The sequence below is a fragment of the Poecilia latipinna genome, unplaced genomic scaffold (assembly GCF_001443285.1).
Source record: "Poecilia latipinna isolate Pla-1442-1.1 unplaced genomic scaffold, P_latipinna-1.0 Scaffold1338, whole genome shotgun sequence".
In the NCBI taxonomy this organism is placed as follows: Eukaryota; Metazoa; Chordata; class Actinopteri; order Cyprinodontiformes; family Poeciliidae; genus Poecilia; species Poecilia latipinna.
Genome location: NW_015113954.1, coordinates 156,692 through 172,272, shown reverse-complemented (window position 1 = coordinate 172,272; position 15,581 = coordinate 156,692). Strand labels below are relative to the sequence as shown.

At 37.8% G+C, this 15,581-nt stretch overlaps 2 protein-coding genes across 2 annotated transcripts in view; both read right to left on the bottom strand.

Annotated features, from left to right (window-relative positions):
* Nucleotides 1–1,354: 1,354 nt before the first annotated feature.
* LOC106961817 (probable E3 ubiquitin-protein ligase HERC4) lies at nt 1,355–10,084 on the bottom strand. The gene is made up of 23 exons (XM_015055850.1): nt 9,785–10,084; nt 9,581–9,701; nt 9,421–9,497; nt 8,863–9,084; nt 8,049–8,140; nt 7,817–7,947; nt 6,828–6,952; nt 6,199–6,275; nt 5,985–6,088; nt 5,806–5,865; nt 5,616–5,721; nt 5,307–5,514; nt 5,074–5,204; nt 4,863–4,964; nt 4,623–4,721; nt 4,280–4,432; nt 4,067–4,201; nt 3,812–3,981; nt 3,660–3,720; nt 3,514–3,584; nt 3,248–3,431; nt 3,056–3,158; nt 1,355–2,345 (listed from the first exon to the last, which is right to left on the bottom strand). Exons 1-23 carry the CDS (start codon nt 9,993–9,995, stop codon nt 2,128–2,130), a joined length of 2,961 nt encoding a protein of 986 aa, XP_014911336.1. The 5' UTR covers nt 9,996–10,084; the 3' UTR covers nt 1,355–2,127.
* A 2,932-nt stretch (nt 10,085–13,016) lies between these two features.
* The window catches only part of LOC106961818 (probable E3 ubiquitin-protein ligase HERC4), a 12,310-nt gene continuing 9,745 nt past the window's right edge, over nt 13,017–15,581 (bottom strand). The window contains exons 16-23 of the mRNA XM_015055851.1: nt 15,356–15,505; nt 15,132–15,275; nt 14,886–15,052; nt 14,753–14,807; nt 14,562–14,632; nt 13,933–14,116; nt 13,755–13,857; nt 13,017–13,348 (exon numbers count right to left, since the gene is read on the bottom strand). Of these exons, the coding sequence (XP_014911337.1) occupies nt 13,137–13,348; nt 13,755–13,857; nt 13,933–14,116; nt 14,562–14,632; nt 14,753–14,807; nt 14,886–15,052; nt 15,132–15,275; nt 15,356–15,505 (1,086 nt within the window). The 3' untranslated portion in view covers nt 13,017–13,136. The remainder of the gene's footprint in view (nt 13,349–13,754; nt 13,858–13,932; nt 14,117–14,561; nt 14,633–14,752; nt 14,808–14,885; nt 15,053–15,131; nt 15,276–15,355; nt 15,506–15,581) is intronic.

Genomic DNA, 15,581 nt, shown 5'->3' with positions numbered 1-15,581 from the left:
TAGAACAAGGAACCAGTCTCAGGCCATTGTGTGACTGGTGGGCATTCCCATCGTGTTTGTACTGGAATATGGCCGTATGAGTAGAGGAATGTGGCATCTTCAAGCATCTGGAAATTGTAGTTCAGGCCTCAGTTATCTTCCTAACTTGTCAGATTTTGCTTGGTTTTCCTGTGGGATCACAACACAAGGAAGCAATGTGTTTGAGGTGATGCACTAAAATGCATCTACAGGTGTACCTGACATGACATAAATGTTGGGTAGTACCTTGTTAGAAGGTTACAAATCCACAACATATTCATCTGGGCATAGTAATCTTAATGTGTGCAGATCTCTGACTTTGAAGATAGTAAAATAAATTCTTAAGGAAATTAAAAACAATCTATCAAGAAATAACTTTTAAACCCTAAAAGACCCAAAACAGGAAATGTTTAATTTTGTGTAAAATCAGACAGAGAGAAACTGTCTTTTATAGAATCTATTTCAATGTCCAAATAAGTTTTAAGTAAACATGTTACATGGACTGTTTTAGCCTCTGTTTATGTTTTTCCCCCTTTTGAACTAAATTTGATTGCCTCTTGTGTTGCTTCTCTTTGTATCAGGTAATTTCATATTTTGTTTTCATGTGTAATTTGCCTTTCTGATAATTTCATCTTCTTTTAGTTAAAAAATATAATCACCTTTGTATTGATTTATTTAATTGTAGTCAAAATATCACATCATTTACAATAATTCTATCTATGGTATTTGTTTTGATTCTCTAAGCTTTATGGTTCTTTCTCTCCTGTCACCTTGTATTTTATGCAAATCTGGTCGTTACTATAACATCTATTTAACATTCCCAATAGCATTTTTAAAAAATAAATTAGGGACTGTTGAGTATTTACGAAAATATTATAATTCTTTGCATTTATTTAAAATTATGCATCTCAGTTCGTGAAGGTTTGAGATTTTAAGCAAGTTACACTTTGAAGCTGCATCAGTGTGAAATGATGATCTCATCCCTGTTCTTTGTTTCCGTTCACGGTATATTTAACAGCAGAATAACAGCGCCATCTAGTGGTTTATTATCCCCTCCAGCAAGAGAAGTCAAAAGAGAAAACCGTTTGTGTTTGAGTCTTGCTCTTAAACGTTTTTTCCTTTTTCACACATTTGGCTCCACCACGTTGTTTATTTTCTTCATGTTCTGCAAACTGTAACAGAAACAGTAGCAGTAACCTGTAATGATTAGTTTTACTTCATGACTATTGCTTATTCAGTTGATATGTACACATATAAACTGATATGTTTATTTTTTTTTTTTAGTTTTATGAAATACATGAAGGAATGTAGCCAGCAAGCTGCATTTATCACAATATTTTTCTCAAACCAAATCCCATTTTTTCCCCAATAACCACCAGTCTTTAATTATTTCCAACTACACATTGTAGCTTATTCTACAGTTACAAATGTGAAAGTCAAAAATCACAAAGAATAAGCAATTATTACAATTTCTAAAACATAAAATAATCACCAGACTCCCTGCCATTGAGTAGCCATGGTGGCTAATATTCATTTAAGGCATATTTCAGTGATCATATGAATAGTTTAAGTCAAGTCAAGTCAGGTTGATTTGTGTAGCACATTCCAGCAGCTTTACATAACAAAAATACAAAATTGCAAAGTTATAAAGGAAACACCATACAGTGAACAATTGAACAAACATTGCAGTTTTATGAGTGCCTTCACCAAAATAATACACATTAAATATGCTGGTCAATGTTTCATAAAAAAAAAAAAAAAAATCTTCTTCACTCTTTGTTTAAACAGACAGGGAACAAAGTCACATCAGAAACAACACTAAGAATAACAAGTGACAACCCAAAAATGTAAACATGTGAGGAAATAAATTGTTCTCTGAACTTTATCTCTGTATGACATAATAATAAAATACTTGATTTAGCAAAGCCTTGTGTAAATAAAATTACTAAGTGCAGTAGATCACAGACAAAAAAAAAATTGGTCATTTGTTTAGTATAAATGTATAAGAGATATATATTTGAAGTGCTTTCACTTCACTTCGTTTTAATAGCTTATTTTCAGTGCATTGCAATATATTACTCTGAGTTAGTGTGTGAGATGCTAATAGATTCACATCCTGAATCCTCTCTGTGGTTCCAGGGCCTCCGTCAGTCTTTCCCGCATGATGTCTTTGGTTGAGTACAACGGCAATTCAAGGATAGAGTGACACGTCAATGACTCTGGGAAATGTTCATCATGGGAGCCACTCTGGATTTGTTTTATTCTTATTGTCATCCTGATCTGGTCCATGCCAAGAACAGGGACTTTCCGAGACCCAGTCAGAAACACTGAGGAAGACATAAAGAAAAAAAAAATCCAATCAGAAGACAATCAAATAATAACATTTTTATGATTTTATGACAAATGTGTTCAAACTACAAAGAAGCATGTTCAAAAATAATATACGTGTCACTTGTTGTAATGAGATACAAGCTATTGGAAGCTTTTCCCTGCAACTTTCACTGCGTTTCCTATACACAACACTAACACTGGACACTAAACTCTGATGTCAGCTGCTCTTGGTATTATTTCCGCCTGGGAAGAATGAAACCCTCATCAGCATTTTTATCAGCTGCATGACAGGAGGAAAGTGAGAGGCTTTTCTGTGCAGTGGAGCTGTAAACGGTACATAAGGATGCCCGGGTCTAATCACATGAAAAGCCTTGCACACGAAGTAGCTGTGTGTCTGTGTTACTAAAGGCGAGTAAGCACAGCAAAGTGGAGTTTCGAAGCAGCATTCTGGTTTGTTGAACAGAAAAGACTGTCATTGTTATATTCTACTAAATATGAGTTGATTGCACATAGCTATGTTGGAAAAACATTGGTAACATGGAATCTGAGCTGATTTTTAAATGTTTATAAATTATTTTAAAATGTTTTTCCCTTAAGACTGTTTTATATAAATAAACTCAAATGAAAAAGAATAAAAAAGAGAATCAATGACTTTGTTTGCCAGTGATTGCCTTAGGTCAAAACATATATATATGAGATTACTTACAAACAAAATCTTTTTTCTGTTCTTCAGTAAGTTCATCAAAAACTTCCCAAAACATCTGTATGGTTGGGTGTCGGGTGTCGCTCCCCCACTCATACTGTGTGTTCTGTGTAGAGTAAAACAGAGTTATGAGTTTTATTGCAGCAATTTCAAAGAACGTAGCAGTGAAACAGAAAACCATTTAGCTGAGTGTACCTGTTTGAGCTTCACCCAGTTATAGACGTCTCCACCCGCTAAGACTCCCTGCAGCTCCTCTGGTCTAAAAAGCTTCACCAGCTGCTGGTCACACACCAGGAAGAAACCGCGCTTGAACTCCTGAAACACGCCCTCCACTGACGTGTTGAAGGCATAATTCACGTAGGCATCCACAAACTCCTTCCTGTTTGGGAGAAAGAGATTCGAAATTAGCCAGCCTCTTTAACTGAATTAACAATGAGAGCTTTTTGGTTTGAGTGGCTTACTTATTTTGGTTTGTGACCAGCTTTCCTGGGTTACTAGGATCAAGGTCAACATCTGTCTCATCCCAGTTAATCTGAAAGTAAGGAATGAAGATGTTTGCGAAATTGCATGAAAACCTCTGCAGAGAATAACTAAGATTATCACCAACCTCGAAGGTGATGTCCAGGTCTTCCAGGTCGTCTTCGTAGTCCAGTATGTACCGCAGACGCCTTCAAAAAGACCCAAAACAAAGAAGCTATTGAATCATCTAGCAGTTACAATTTTGTCCAGTCTTTTAGTGAAATTTAAATACTTTCTCACCCTCCAACTCCTTCGCTGAACTCCATCATGTCTTCCAGAGTTGGTTCAATGTCGAGCAGCTTTTTGAACAGAGCCAGTGGGAAGGGCAATTGTATGAGGCTGTTATTGTACAAGGCCAGTCCACACAGAATCCCAAACAGGTGGAAGTTTTTCTGGTCTCTCTCTGCTGCCTGCATTAATAAAATATAATCAATATTAAGTCTGTCTCTAGTGGGAAAGGAAACATTTTAAAGATGAATGAGAACGTCTTCTTACTCTGGAGGAGAACCAGGCGAGTGTTTCAGACTCGTTCAACATGAACATCTCTCTTTTTTCTTTCACTATGTTGAGGTGGTGAAAAAAATCTGACATATAGACCCGTGTGATCTTTGAGTCTCCATCAAGGTGCACCTGAGAAATACAAATTTACAAATGTTTAGAGGACAAGGTGGCCTTGATGAGGTTTAGCATTGATAGTAAAACACTCACCACGAGTGGCTTCCTGAGGTCAGTTTGTCGAGCAGAGTCCAGCTGAACAAAAGCTTCCTCCAAAAGTGAAGCTCGGCTCAGGAAGAGTTTAAAATAAAGATCTGTCTGGGGAACCCATCCAAAGGGAGGAACAAAAACCCTCTGATGCTCTGCCTAAGGAACAATTTTGAATTTCAAATAAAAACAAAATGAATAACTTTGAAAGACATTTGTTTTCAAATTGTACAGCTTCATTTTGAGATGTACTTCAGACTGTTAATCTTGTACCAACACTCACTTTTTGAGGAAAAGTAAAACTATACATTTGGATTATTGTTAATGTTTGATGCCGATGCTTATTCACCTGAATACAAGCAGTGTTGGTGTCAAAAACCGTTTTCTTTGACTTCAGATCCATAAGAAATGGAAAATCACAGAGCAAGAGGGGTTGATTATCCCCCATCTGAGGAGATAATGACAATAAAAAAACTTACTTTATTCAGATTATTAACACGACTGCCTTAATAATATACATATACATATATTTTTACTATTTTGTTGAATACATGAAAATAAATGTAGAAATTAACCTCTAATTATTTACCCTGTTTAGTGACATTCTACGCCAGAGCTGCAGATCTTCTTGAAGAAATGCTGGATTAAACTCCACACAAAATGTCTTTTCAGGGATTTTCTTCCTGTTGGCCTTTAAATTAGACAAAAATGTGCAGCGTCAGAAAGAGTAGGCATGGGTAGAGATTACGTACGTTTTTTGTCAAAATGTTAATTTGATTAAATGTGGAGTTGATACTAACGTTGTACAGATTCTGGAGGATCAGCAGGATGCTCTTGAATGAGAAGCGAGAAACCGGCCATGAGAGGGCCGTCTTCCATACGCTTACATGTCTGGTCATGGTACAGGTTGACAGTGAATACCACCAGTCTCCTGAGGAGGACAGCATTGATGAGAGAGACGGTCTAATATTGAAGTCTTTATTTATGAACCATTTTATGATTTAGCTTTTATCAGAGGCACGTTTCACTGTACCTATAATCCGGAGGCTTTCAGGAGAAAGATTTTGGAAGGCAGCAGTGATTTCCTCAGCCAGCTTCAGGCTTGTTGAGGAGGTCTGTGGCTGAAGATATTTCTGAGTCACATGAAGAAGCTCAGTCAGAACCAGGAAGACCCTCAAACCCTCCACTCCCACCGGTCTGTTGTCGAGACGAGGAAGCAACAGCAGCACAGCCTTTTCCACCTGTTGGAGCAAAAAACAAGAACCTGGGTTTTAAAAGTCATCTTCCACCATTAAATCAGACCGTAAAATAAAACGTGCATGTTTTTATTTTAGAATCAAACCTCGGTTTGAAGAACACCCTTAGCCAGCAGGTTTTCAAACACACTCTTGGCCAACGATAAATCCAAACCAGGGTAGTTTGATGAGGTCTGGAAATGCTTATCTTTGCTAAAATGATTTAAAAAACATCCAATTTAAAATAGGAACACATACCAAAGAAATTCAGATTAAACCTTTAAACTCTGTACGTACCTCTGGTCAAGGAAACTTCGATTCACAATTGAAGCAGAGGAAAACGTTCTACGAATTTCCCTGTAAAGGTGTTAGGAGGTCATGAGCAAAATTACACAATGTAAAAAACGTTAAAAACTACTCAATCATATACTTGGCAAGTAAACATCTGGTGATGACATGAACTGGATTATTCTTACTGTTTTGCCACTTGCCCCAACTGTGCATCACATTCAGAGGTCCACTGAGCCACCAGTTTTTCAATGGGCTGTTGCGTTATGTTGATCTTTGAGTTCAATCCGTCCTGGAAACAAAATAGGACAAAAAAAATATTCCTCAAAGTGGGGAAAAAGATTATGTGTTGACATAAAAGGATGAAGATATTGCTAAACTTTCAAGAATTTGTGGCGTTACCTCTTTAGGTCTCCAGGTTGCAAACGAACAATCTGCTCCAGCAAAGATGTTTTCAATCCGGTGACCGTTTGTGGGACCTACAGAGAAATAATAAATGTTATTTAAATATGTGACATTACTTTTCTCGGTTATTAAGAGAGTGATTTTTAGTAGATTGCAGGAACAGTCTTCCTTATCTACATGCAATGTAGACGACTTATGTTTGACATAACATGGCTATTTTGCTGCTAACATTGTTCATGGACCATACATAAAGTTTCCTTGTCTCAGTTAGAGTTGAACTATTTTTCTGTGTTGTATTTATTGCTGCTTCTTGGCCTGTACTCTCTTGAAAAATAGTTTTTTAATCTCGATGGGTTTTTATTATGGTTAAATAAAATTTGTAAAGGTTAAAAAAATATAAAACTTTTGGGTTGACAAATTTACAACGTACTCTTTTTTCAGTGGAAGTGCAAAATGCATATATAATCTGTAAAGGTACAGTCATCTTTCTCTGAAAAGAAGTTTTAGTTCATAGAGTGACACTTACTGCTGCCACCACTGTAGATGTAATTTAAATAAATGTAAAGTTTCTTCAATAATTCATTTTTACCTTTAGCTTTACCTTAGTATAAACCGTCAGGACTTACAGAGAGATATTTGGACAGGTAGTGGGACAGACGGATGACTCTCCTCGTCACGTCCCAGCTGCTGATGGTCATTACAACCAAAGGAGTACGCCTTCATACGGTCTGTCAGCACCAATGTGTGATATCTGGAAGAGTAAAAGCAGTTTGGTTAATAATTACAAACCTACAGTATCATTACAATGGACGTAATTTTAATACACACTCTTGTATGTGCCTTTGTTTCAAATGCAAAAAGTCAAAGATTATTTCATCCTGATACAATTCTGATTGCATTTTTTTTTTTATCGCTCTTTTTGGCAGAATTAGTGGGCTACATTTAAACTGCTTGGTTTCCTGGTACAAATCTGGCTTTTAGGCATATTTTCAACTCAGTTTAGGTCAGGGATTTGAGGAGATCATTCCAGAAGTTTAATGTTGTTGGGCTTTTTCATTACAAATCCAGTTTTGATCTGTCTGGGAAAGCTTTCCCATTGAAACACACAATTCTGTCAAAGTTTCAACCATCTGTCCATAAACTGTCGACCCTAATAAAACAGAGAATACTTGGGATGTTTAGGAACAATTGAGGCTGGATAAACTGATGATAAAGTGGGAGATGCTGGAGCCTCAAAGTCACCATGGACTGAGTGCAATGCCCAACATGGACAAACCAAATGCCATCTAGAAAAACATTTTATGGTCATGATGACGCAAGGTTAGAGGTGTTTGTCCATGGTGACAAGAAAAATGTATTGGGGGGGATTAAGGTAAGGCCTGTAGACTGTACTACATGTGAAGCATCACGCAGATGGTCTGTTTCACTACCACTGCTATGGACGCACTCCAGAAAGTGGATGGAGCAATGAAGGACAATTTCCAATATAAGTATAAGTCTCGCTTTAAGTCATGTCACTATAAGGTAGATCTGTTTGGGGGGAAAAAACCCCATCAGAAAATATCTCACTGTGCACATGATGTCATAATAAGCTTATAAAAGTATGTTAAAGTACCTCCCACATGCAGTTTTGGTGACCTTTGCCCCCCAGAGCTCTGCAACAAGGCGAGGACGGAGGTCATTTCGGAATGAGTTGTGTCCAAGCTGTCCGTGTTGGCCGGAGCCAAACGTAAACACTGCACCGTCCTTAAAAACCAGGCAACCACATTGATTAGTCTCACTTTTCATGTCGGCAATAAATGCTTCAATTTCTGTGAAATCTGAAACGAGACTTTAGGATCACTGACCTTTGTCAGAGCAACAGTGTGTTCCTGACCACAGGAGATATGAGTGACTTTCTTCGTGTTCAGATAATTGACCAGCACTGGTGTGTTTCTATCTGTATGAAATACAAAATAAATACTTTGAGTTGCAGTAAAATAATGTGGGACATTTTATTAGAGCATACCAGTCTGAGCTAGCAGCGTGCAGTCGGGGGGATGAAGGTGAGACTCTTCCTCACATTCATCACGACAAGAAAGAGTAAATCCATTTTTGCACTTCTACAAATTTGTTTTCTGTATAATTTAAATATTCTTATGGTTGAAATCGTTGCCTTATGATTTTAACCATAAGGCAGATATGAGCTGCGTCTCACCTGGTTGTGCTGTCTAATGCGCATTGCTGTCTTTATATTTGCAATACACACATTTAATTACACATTGCACATTGTGACGTTCAGACTGTTTTATTTAAGTCTGTCTAGTTATGTGGGTTTAATATTTTTGTCTTTCGCGAAGAAAAATCACAGGGAAAATGCAGCGTGAGGCAGAGAGTACCCTGCCTCACTGATAGGTGGCAGTGCTGAGCCTGACAGACTGGTTGACAGGTGATTGAATGAAACATCCAGACCAGGAAAACTCTCCTCTGTGGAAGCAGTCAGACTTTTATATGTATTATTACAACACAATTAAAAGCTGTTAAACAAATAAAAAATTTAAATAAGGTCTAACTTTAAGTAAGGTTCATATATTTGTATATCAGTGGCTGACCAGTCATCAGCTACACAGCGTGCCACTGGTCTGAACAGAAGCAGGGGGTAATAATATATCTGTGCCTGACCTTCTTTGTCTCCCAGTCCGAGCTGACCACAGTCATTTCTGCCCCAGCCGAACACGCCTCCGGACACGGTGAGAGCAAAGCTGTGCTCTCCTCCTGCAGAGATGTGAACCACCGGGACGGCGGACAGAGATCTGATGTGTTGAGGTGAGCCGGCTCCAGAATTACTCCCACCCAGTCCCAGCTGACCCCTGGAGTCCTGGCCCCATGTGTACACTTGATCATCTGTGGAAAAAACATCACCCATTGAGTTGTTTTTCCTCTTCTTGGCTGCTGCAAGAGGGATTAACCAGAGGTCAGATCTCAAAGTAGACCAAAAATTGGTGCCAGCCAGGAAGAGCCTGATTACCCCATCTTTTTGTTTTAGGATTTATGGCCCTCTCTGTAGAACTCAACTTAAAAAAAAAACCCAATCTGTTTCAGATACTGACCACTAATAATTATTCTACAAAACCACACTTTAATAATTGACTAATTATCCTAACAAATAATTAATAAATGTATAATATCTCATATTTCTAACCAAATATTGAAATAGAGCAGACTGCGAGATAACAGTACCTTTGGTGAGAGCAACAGTGTGACGGCTCCCACAGGCAATCTGGGTCACTATGACGCTGGACAGCGCTGGTGGAGGTCTGAAAAAATACAACCACATTTACCAACACATTCTAAGATCATCGCAGGAAAAAATAAACAGTGGCTTTGAATTCCCTGTTACCTGGGAGTGAACGGAGTGATACTTGGGTCCACGCAGAAGACTTTACCTCCATCGGAGAGCAGCGTGACAACATCATCTCCACAGCTAACGGCCCGGATCTTCTCACCGCAGTTAACAAACTCTGCAAATTTAGCAACAGCACACATGAGTGCAAAATGAAACTTTCTCTCGTCCGTCCGGTCATTATAAAGGATTACTACTCACTTTGTTTCCCTCTTCTCCCATCTGGGCTCTCCTGTGTGCGGATAATAGACGCCTCTCCAACATCTTTGACGAAAGCGAGAACATTAGGAGCAGCAGAAAGGTCCCTGATGTGGAAGCCGAGGTTTAAAAAGTGAACTCGATCTGAAGTTGGGACATTTGAGCCCTTTTTCTGGCGAAAGCTCTGCCGGTAGTCCTCTCCCCACGAAAACATGTTGGTGAATGAGGCTGTGAAGCGTTTACAGCGGGTCCTTTTAATGACTCGGCTGTAAGAAAAACGAAACTGGGCTTGTTGTTCTTTCCAACGACGGCGAGGAAAGGAAAACAAAACTATGACGCGTGAAAAGTGTGACACACCCACAGTCAGAGAAGTTGTCTCCGTGGAGAAGGAAAACGAAAGTGAAACCTTCAAGTATAAGAGCTGCACTTTCTGCATATTTTGAATTTCTTAGTAAATAGAAACACATACAGGGATTTTTACCGAGAGGCAAACTTTGGTGCACTCAAAGCTACTTATAATAAACTTGGCTGAAGAAAATAATTGGTCCCAAAATACTTTACAAACTGGCCGACATTCGTTAAATAAGGCAAACATAAATAATCATTTTTAAAATTTTGGATCCATAATTTAAGCCAGTTCTCCAAGGTCTTATGGGGCCTTAAGTAGAGTTGCATTTGGGGTCCTTCATAACATCAAAACCACTCAGTTTTTAAATGTTTATTTGGGGAAATTTTGAAGAGTGGAGTTTTACTGGCTGAGATTAAGAACAGATAATTGACGATTTGAGAACAAATTCGGTTCAAACACAAAGAAAATATTAAACGCAGCATCAGATTATAGGTATGAACACAATCATCTTACAATGAAGGTGATTGCAGTACGGCTGCCAGTTCTTTTAAATCTTAAATTTTAATTTGAAGTTATTTAAAATATTTTAATCTGAATGCTAAAGCTGTTGTATCAAAGTCAATAGTACTTTATATATATATATATATATATATATATATATATATATATATATATATATATATATATAGCTCTATGGTCTGTGTTGATATTCAAACATGATATTATATGTGCCTATTTGATCCATGAGTACATCTGACTTGATGATTTTGTCCCACATGACAAAAAGTTTGATTAACAAATAATGGAAAATTCACTGAAGGTAGCACATTGTTAAATGGATTGAAGTACATCTCATGTTAATTTCTAATGGAAATGCAAAAATCTTCTCTCTGCAGTGGATTTTCAAATAAATAATTCTAATGCAATTACAAGCTATTTTAAATCATAATAAGCTTTAATAAGGGTGCGTTCCCACCGCGGCCTGAAGTGACCCAATTCCGATTTTTTTTTTTTTTTTTGACGTAATGCGACCTGTATCCGATCTTTTGTGAACAGCACAGGTCGGATTCTTTTTCGAATGTGACCCATATCCGATACGTATCCGATTCAAATGCGATCTAAAGCACTGTTTAAATTTGAATGATGCAGAAGAGCACCTGGAATCAGTCTATTTCCAACTGCCCAAATCTCAAGACCAACAGCCAAATACAAAGATAGCTTCAACACTAAATCCCAACCAAATTGAGAGCAAAACAGACATTCAAAACTATAGAAACACACTTGTGACCAAGAAGCGTTATCAGAAGTGACAACCAACATCCACCCATTCATGACACATGACTACAACCACAACTTACATCCAATGACTGTGGCACCAGTCTCAACAGTAAACAGCAAACAGATCAACTGAACGTCAAGAAGAAGAAATAAACGGAACAAACCTCCTTCCAATAAGGGTGCCTTCACACTGCAGCCTGAAGTGACTCAATTCCGATTTTTTTGATGTAATGCGACCTGTATCCGATCTTTTCATGGCAGTGTGAACAGCACAGGTTGGATTCTTTTTCGAATGTGACCCATATCCGACACGTATCCGATTCAAATGCGACCTAACGTTCAGGTCGCATTCATCCGAACTGAACGTCACTGATTCTCAACAAATCTCACTATTTTGCGTCCTGATATGCGCAAGTGGGAAGAAAAACAACAACCATGACGAATTATATGATGATTAAGTTGTTAATATGCTGCTCCGGCCGGACAACAACTTCAAATATGTAAGCTAAGCTCCACCGTTAGCCTCCATGTTTACTTCCGCAAACACTGAGCACTTCTTTTTTTTATGGCAGTTGGCAGAACACTTAGAACGCTGACGCTATGGCGCCCTCTACTGCGCATGCGGGACACTTTCAGGTCGTTTGCCCGTTCAGACTGCAGAACGCATACAGGTTGCATTTACTGGCAGTGTGAACGGACCCGGCAAAAAAATCGGAATTGGGTCACTTCAGGCTGCAGTGTGAACGCACGTGTTTAAACCAATGCAGAAACAAAAATATGTTCATAATCATGTGAATCTGTCATAAATATGTAAATAAATACAAAACAGAATTTGTCATTTTGTGAAATGTGCACAAGCAAACACAATTTTAGAATTAAATCTCTTGAGTTTTATTCATTGATTTTATTAAAGAAATATACAGATCTTTACAGAGATAATGTAATTGGAAAAAAATAAAGAACATAATTAATAAGACCATCCTGCCCACACTTTTCAGTTTATAGTTCACAAAGTTGATTTTTAACATGATGTTAACTTAATAGCAAGGAAGCAAAAATAAATAAATAAAATTTCCCTTTATCATTATCATCAGACTGAAGGAAAAGTCATGTAAACAGTCCTCTGGTTACATGACATATTTATTTGAAAGAATCTCAGATTATATTTTTAAAATCTCACTTATTCCACATCAGTCTCAGGGTTTGGGAAACCCCAGAAAACTTGCTAAGCCCGGTGGTCGGGGCGTCGAGGCGGTCCACCGGCAGTCCACTGTGTTTTTGTATTAAAGATGTTAAGTTGACAGGAAATGTAAAAGTATTACTGTGTAATTATGTTACGGGAAAAGATCTCGAGTGAAATGCTATTTAAACCCACAACTAGTCTAAAACAACAAATTTGCACTTCTGTTTAATCCAAATTAAGTCAGCAGCTCCTTCAGGCCCCCAAGAGCTTCAGGGGCTTAGCCTGGCGGCGGGGCAAGTAAAGCATGGCGGGCCGCCAGGCTTATAATACACAGGGGGAAACCCTGCAGTCTAATGATTATTTTAACATCTCAGTAAACTAAAGTGTAACAATGAGTTACAAAACATGACAGTAACAACTTCTTTGCATGTTTTGATTAAAACTGTTTTAGTTTAAAACCTGTTTTTCTTTACATACACACAGTTTTCATCGTTAGGGAAGTGCTGTGCCAGTGAGTAAAGACCCAGTCAGGGATTCATCCTGAATCAAACGTACTGACTGATCCTTTTGTTGCTAAGAGCTTCGATCAGCTTGGCTTGCATGATGCCTTTGGTTGAATACAGCGGCAGTTCCAGGGTCGAGAAACACGTCTGGGTCGCAGGATAATACTGGTCATCCTGCAAGGGTTTAACTTTGATATTCATCTTTATCTTGTCCAAGCCGAGGATCGGCACCCGTTCAAATCCAGTGACGAACCCTGAGGGAGGTAAAAGAGGTTATCAGGGGATATAAGCTACACAGCAGGAATAAATCTGCCTTTACGGAAACTTTCTACAAAGAAGTATTAACTTTAGATGTTTTTTTTTTTTTTTTGACAATTTTGCACAAAGTAATAATAGTGAGTGGCATATTTGTTCATCTGGCCATCAATAAACGCAATCTAAACTTTGTTGATGCCATAATATTCTGTCCTTTGTAATGCTGTAATTCAGCTTCAACAAACAAGCTAAGTTTTTATCAGAAATTATGTTGAGTTCAAAATTTGTTTCCTGTATAATTTTTTTTTTCTAACTTTTCATAACTGAAGTGATTTTTCTGGACAATTAATTATTTTGGTTGTGTTTTTCTAAATAATGTTGGAAACCATCTAATTTCATACTCACACAGAAAGCTGTTCTTCTGATTCTCAGTCAGTTCATCGAAAACTTCCCAAAACATCTGTATGATGGGGTGGTCGGCATTGTACTCGCCCTCATAAACTGTGTTCTTAAGAGAAGACCAAAACCTGGAGTCAGCAATAATTCAAACAGCTCAGAATACAAACCATCATAACAAAAGTACCTGTTTCAGCTTCTCCCAGTCATAGAAATCCTTTCCAACTAGGATTTCTTGTAGTTCCTTTGGTGTAAAAAGTTTCACCAAATCCCGGTCACAAACTTGGAAGAAACCTTGTTTGAACTCATAAAACGCAACCTCCACTGATGTGTTGAAGACGTAGTTCACAAAGGCGTCAACAAACTCTCTCCTGTTGAGTTGATAAAAATTGTCATTCACAAAGATGGGTCAGACACATATTATGATAAGAGAAATTTAATTGCTTACTATTTTTAATAATAGTTTACTACTAATTATCAAATATTGGATTCTGAACAGCCGGTGTGGATTTAGTCCAGCTGTGTAAGAGTGTACCAGATGTAAATAAATACTTATGTGGTCGTTAGACTTTGGTTGCCCAACCTACATGTGTTTATGGATTTGAAGAAAAATTAGAATCATGTCCATTGAGGTATTTTATGGAGACACCAGAGTATGGATTTATAAGGTTTCATTTCCAGTTACATTTTTTTTTCCAAAATTGCCTTTTTTGTGAAAAACTCTAATATATTTATAATTTAACTAAACAAATGAGAACAAGTTGAATCGTGAACGGCTCATAAAAAAAGCTCAGAAATAATGAAATTAATTCCTACTTGTTTTCGCTGGTAACTTGCTTGTCAGGATTTTCAGGATCAAGATCAATCTCAGTTCCATCCCATGAGATCTTTAAAGAAAGGACATGCTGGTGTTACTTTTCTTTATGTTAATTTAAAAAAAAAAAAAAACGGTTAGATATCAAAGACCTAAAATGGATGGTGACATTTCTTTTCACTTCATTACTCACTGTAAAATACATCTCCTCTGGGTCTTCTTCTGTGTCCAGGATGGACTGCAGACCACTCAAAGAAAACAACACAAAGATAATTTTTAATGATAAATATTTTTTTTATTTAAAATTATTTATAAATTCTACCTACTTGCCATAACTTGGACTGAATTCTTTCAAATCGTCCAGTGATGGCCTCGCTCCAAGCAGCTTTTTGAACAGCACCAGTGGGAAGGGTAAGTAAATGATCACCTTGTTGTACAAAGCCAGTCCACACAGAACCCCAAACAGGTGGAAACGCTGGTCCTCCTGCGAAGCCTGATATTGGTGGGTTAGATCATTAATTAGAAAAAAGATAATTAACTGAGCTTAAAATCAGCTATTTCTAAAGTCTTACTTTAGTAGAGGAGAACCACGCCAGTGTTTTGGAGTCATTGAACATGAACATGTCAGACTCAGTAGACATCAACTCATGAAAGACTTCATGAAAAAAGTCTTTCTTGTAGACATGATCAAATTCATGGTTCTCATCAAAAAACACCTGGAATGCAAAAGGGAACCAATAAGATTAAGACAATAATTCAAACATGCTTTATGAGCTTTCAGACTTGCTAACTTTACCATAAGTGGCATCTTGTAGTTTGTCTGATCAGTAGCAGCCAACTGTTCAAATGTGTCGCTTAACACAGAGGCTCGGCTCAGTTCCAGCTCCACGAATGGAGTGTCAGGGTAACACCAAACACCAAAGTTCTGAAAAAACTCCATTAAGCGCTGGAGGTCATATGGCCTGAGCGGAGGGTTAGGATGACACCATGCATAGTCCCAAAAAAATTTGATAAAGATTTCG

Excerpts from the sequence above, each read along its gene's own strand:
- LOC106961817 (XM_015055850.1), bottom strand. The coding sequence starts at position 9,995 with ATGTTTTCGTGGGGAGAGGACTACCGGCAGAGCTTTCGCCAGAAAAAG. Across the intron at positions 9,702-9,784 it reads TGGGAGAAGAGGGAAACAAA|AGTTTGTTAACTGCGGTGAG; the intron begins GTGAGTAGTAAT and ends CTAAATTTGCAG. Across the intron at positions 3,982-4,066 it reads TCGCCTGGTTCTCCTCCAGA|GCAGCAGAGAGAGACCAGAA; the intron begins GTAAGAAGACGT and ends TTATTAATGCAG.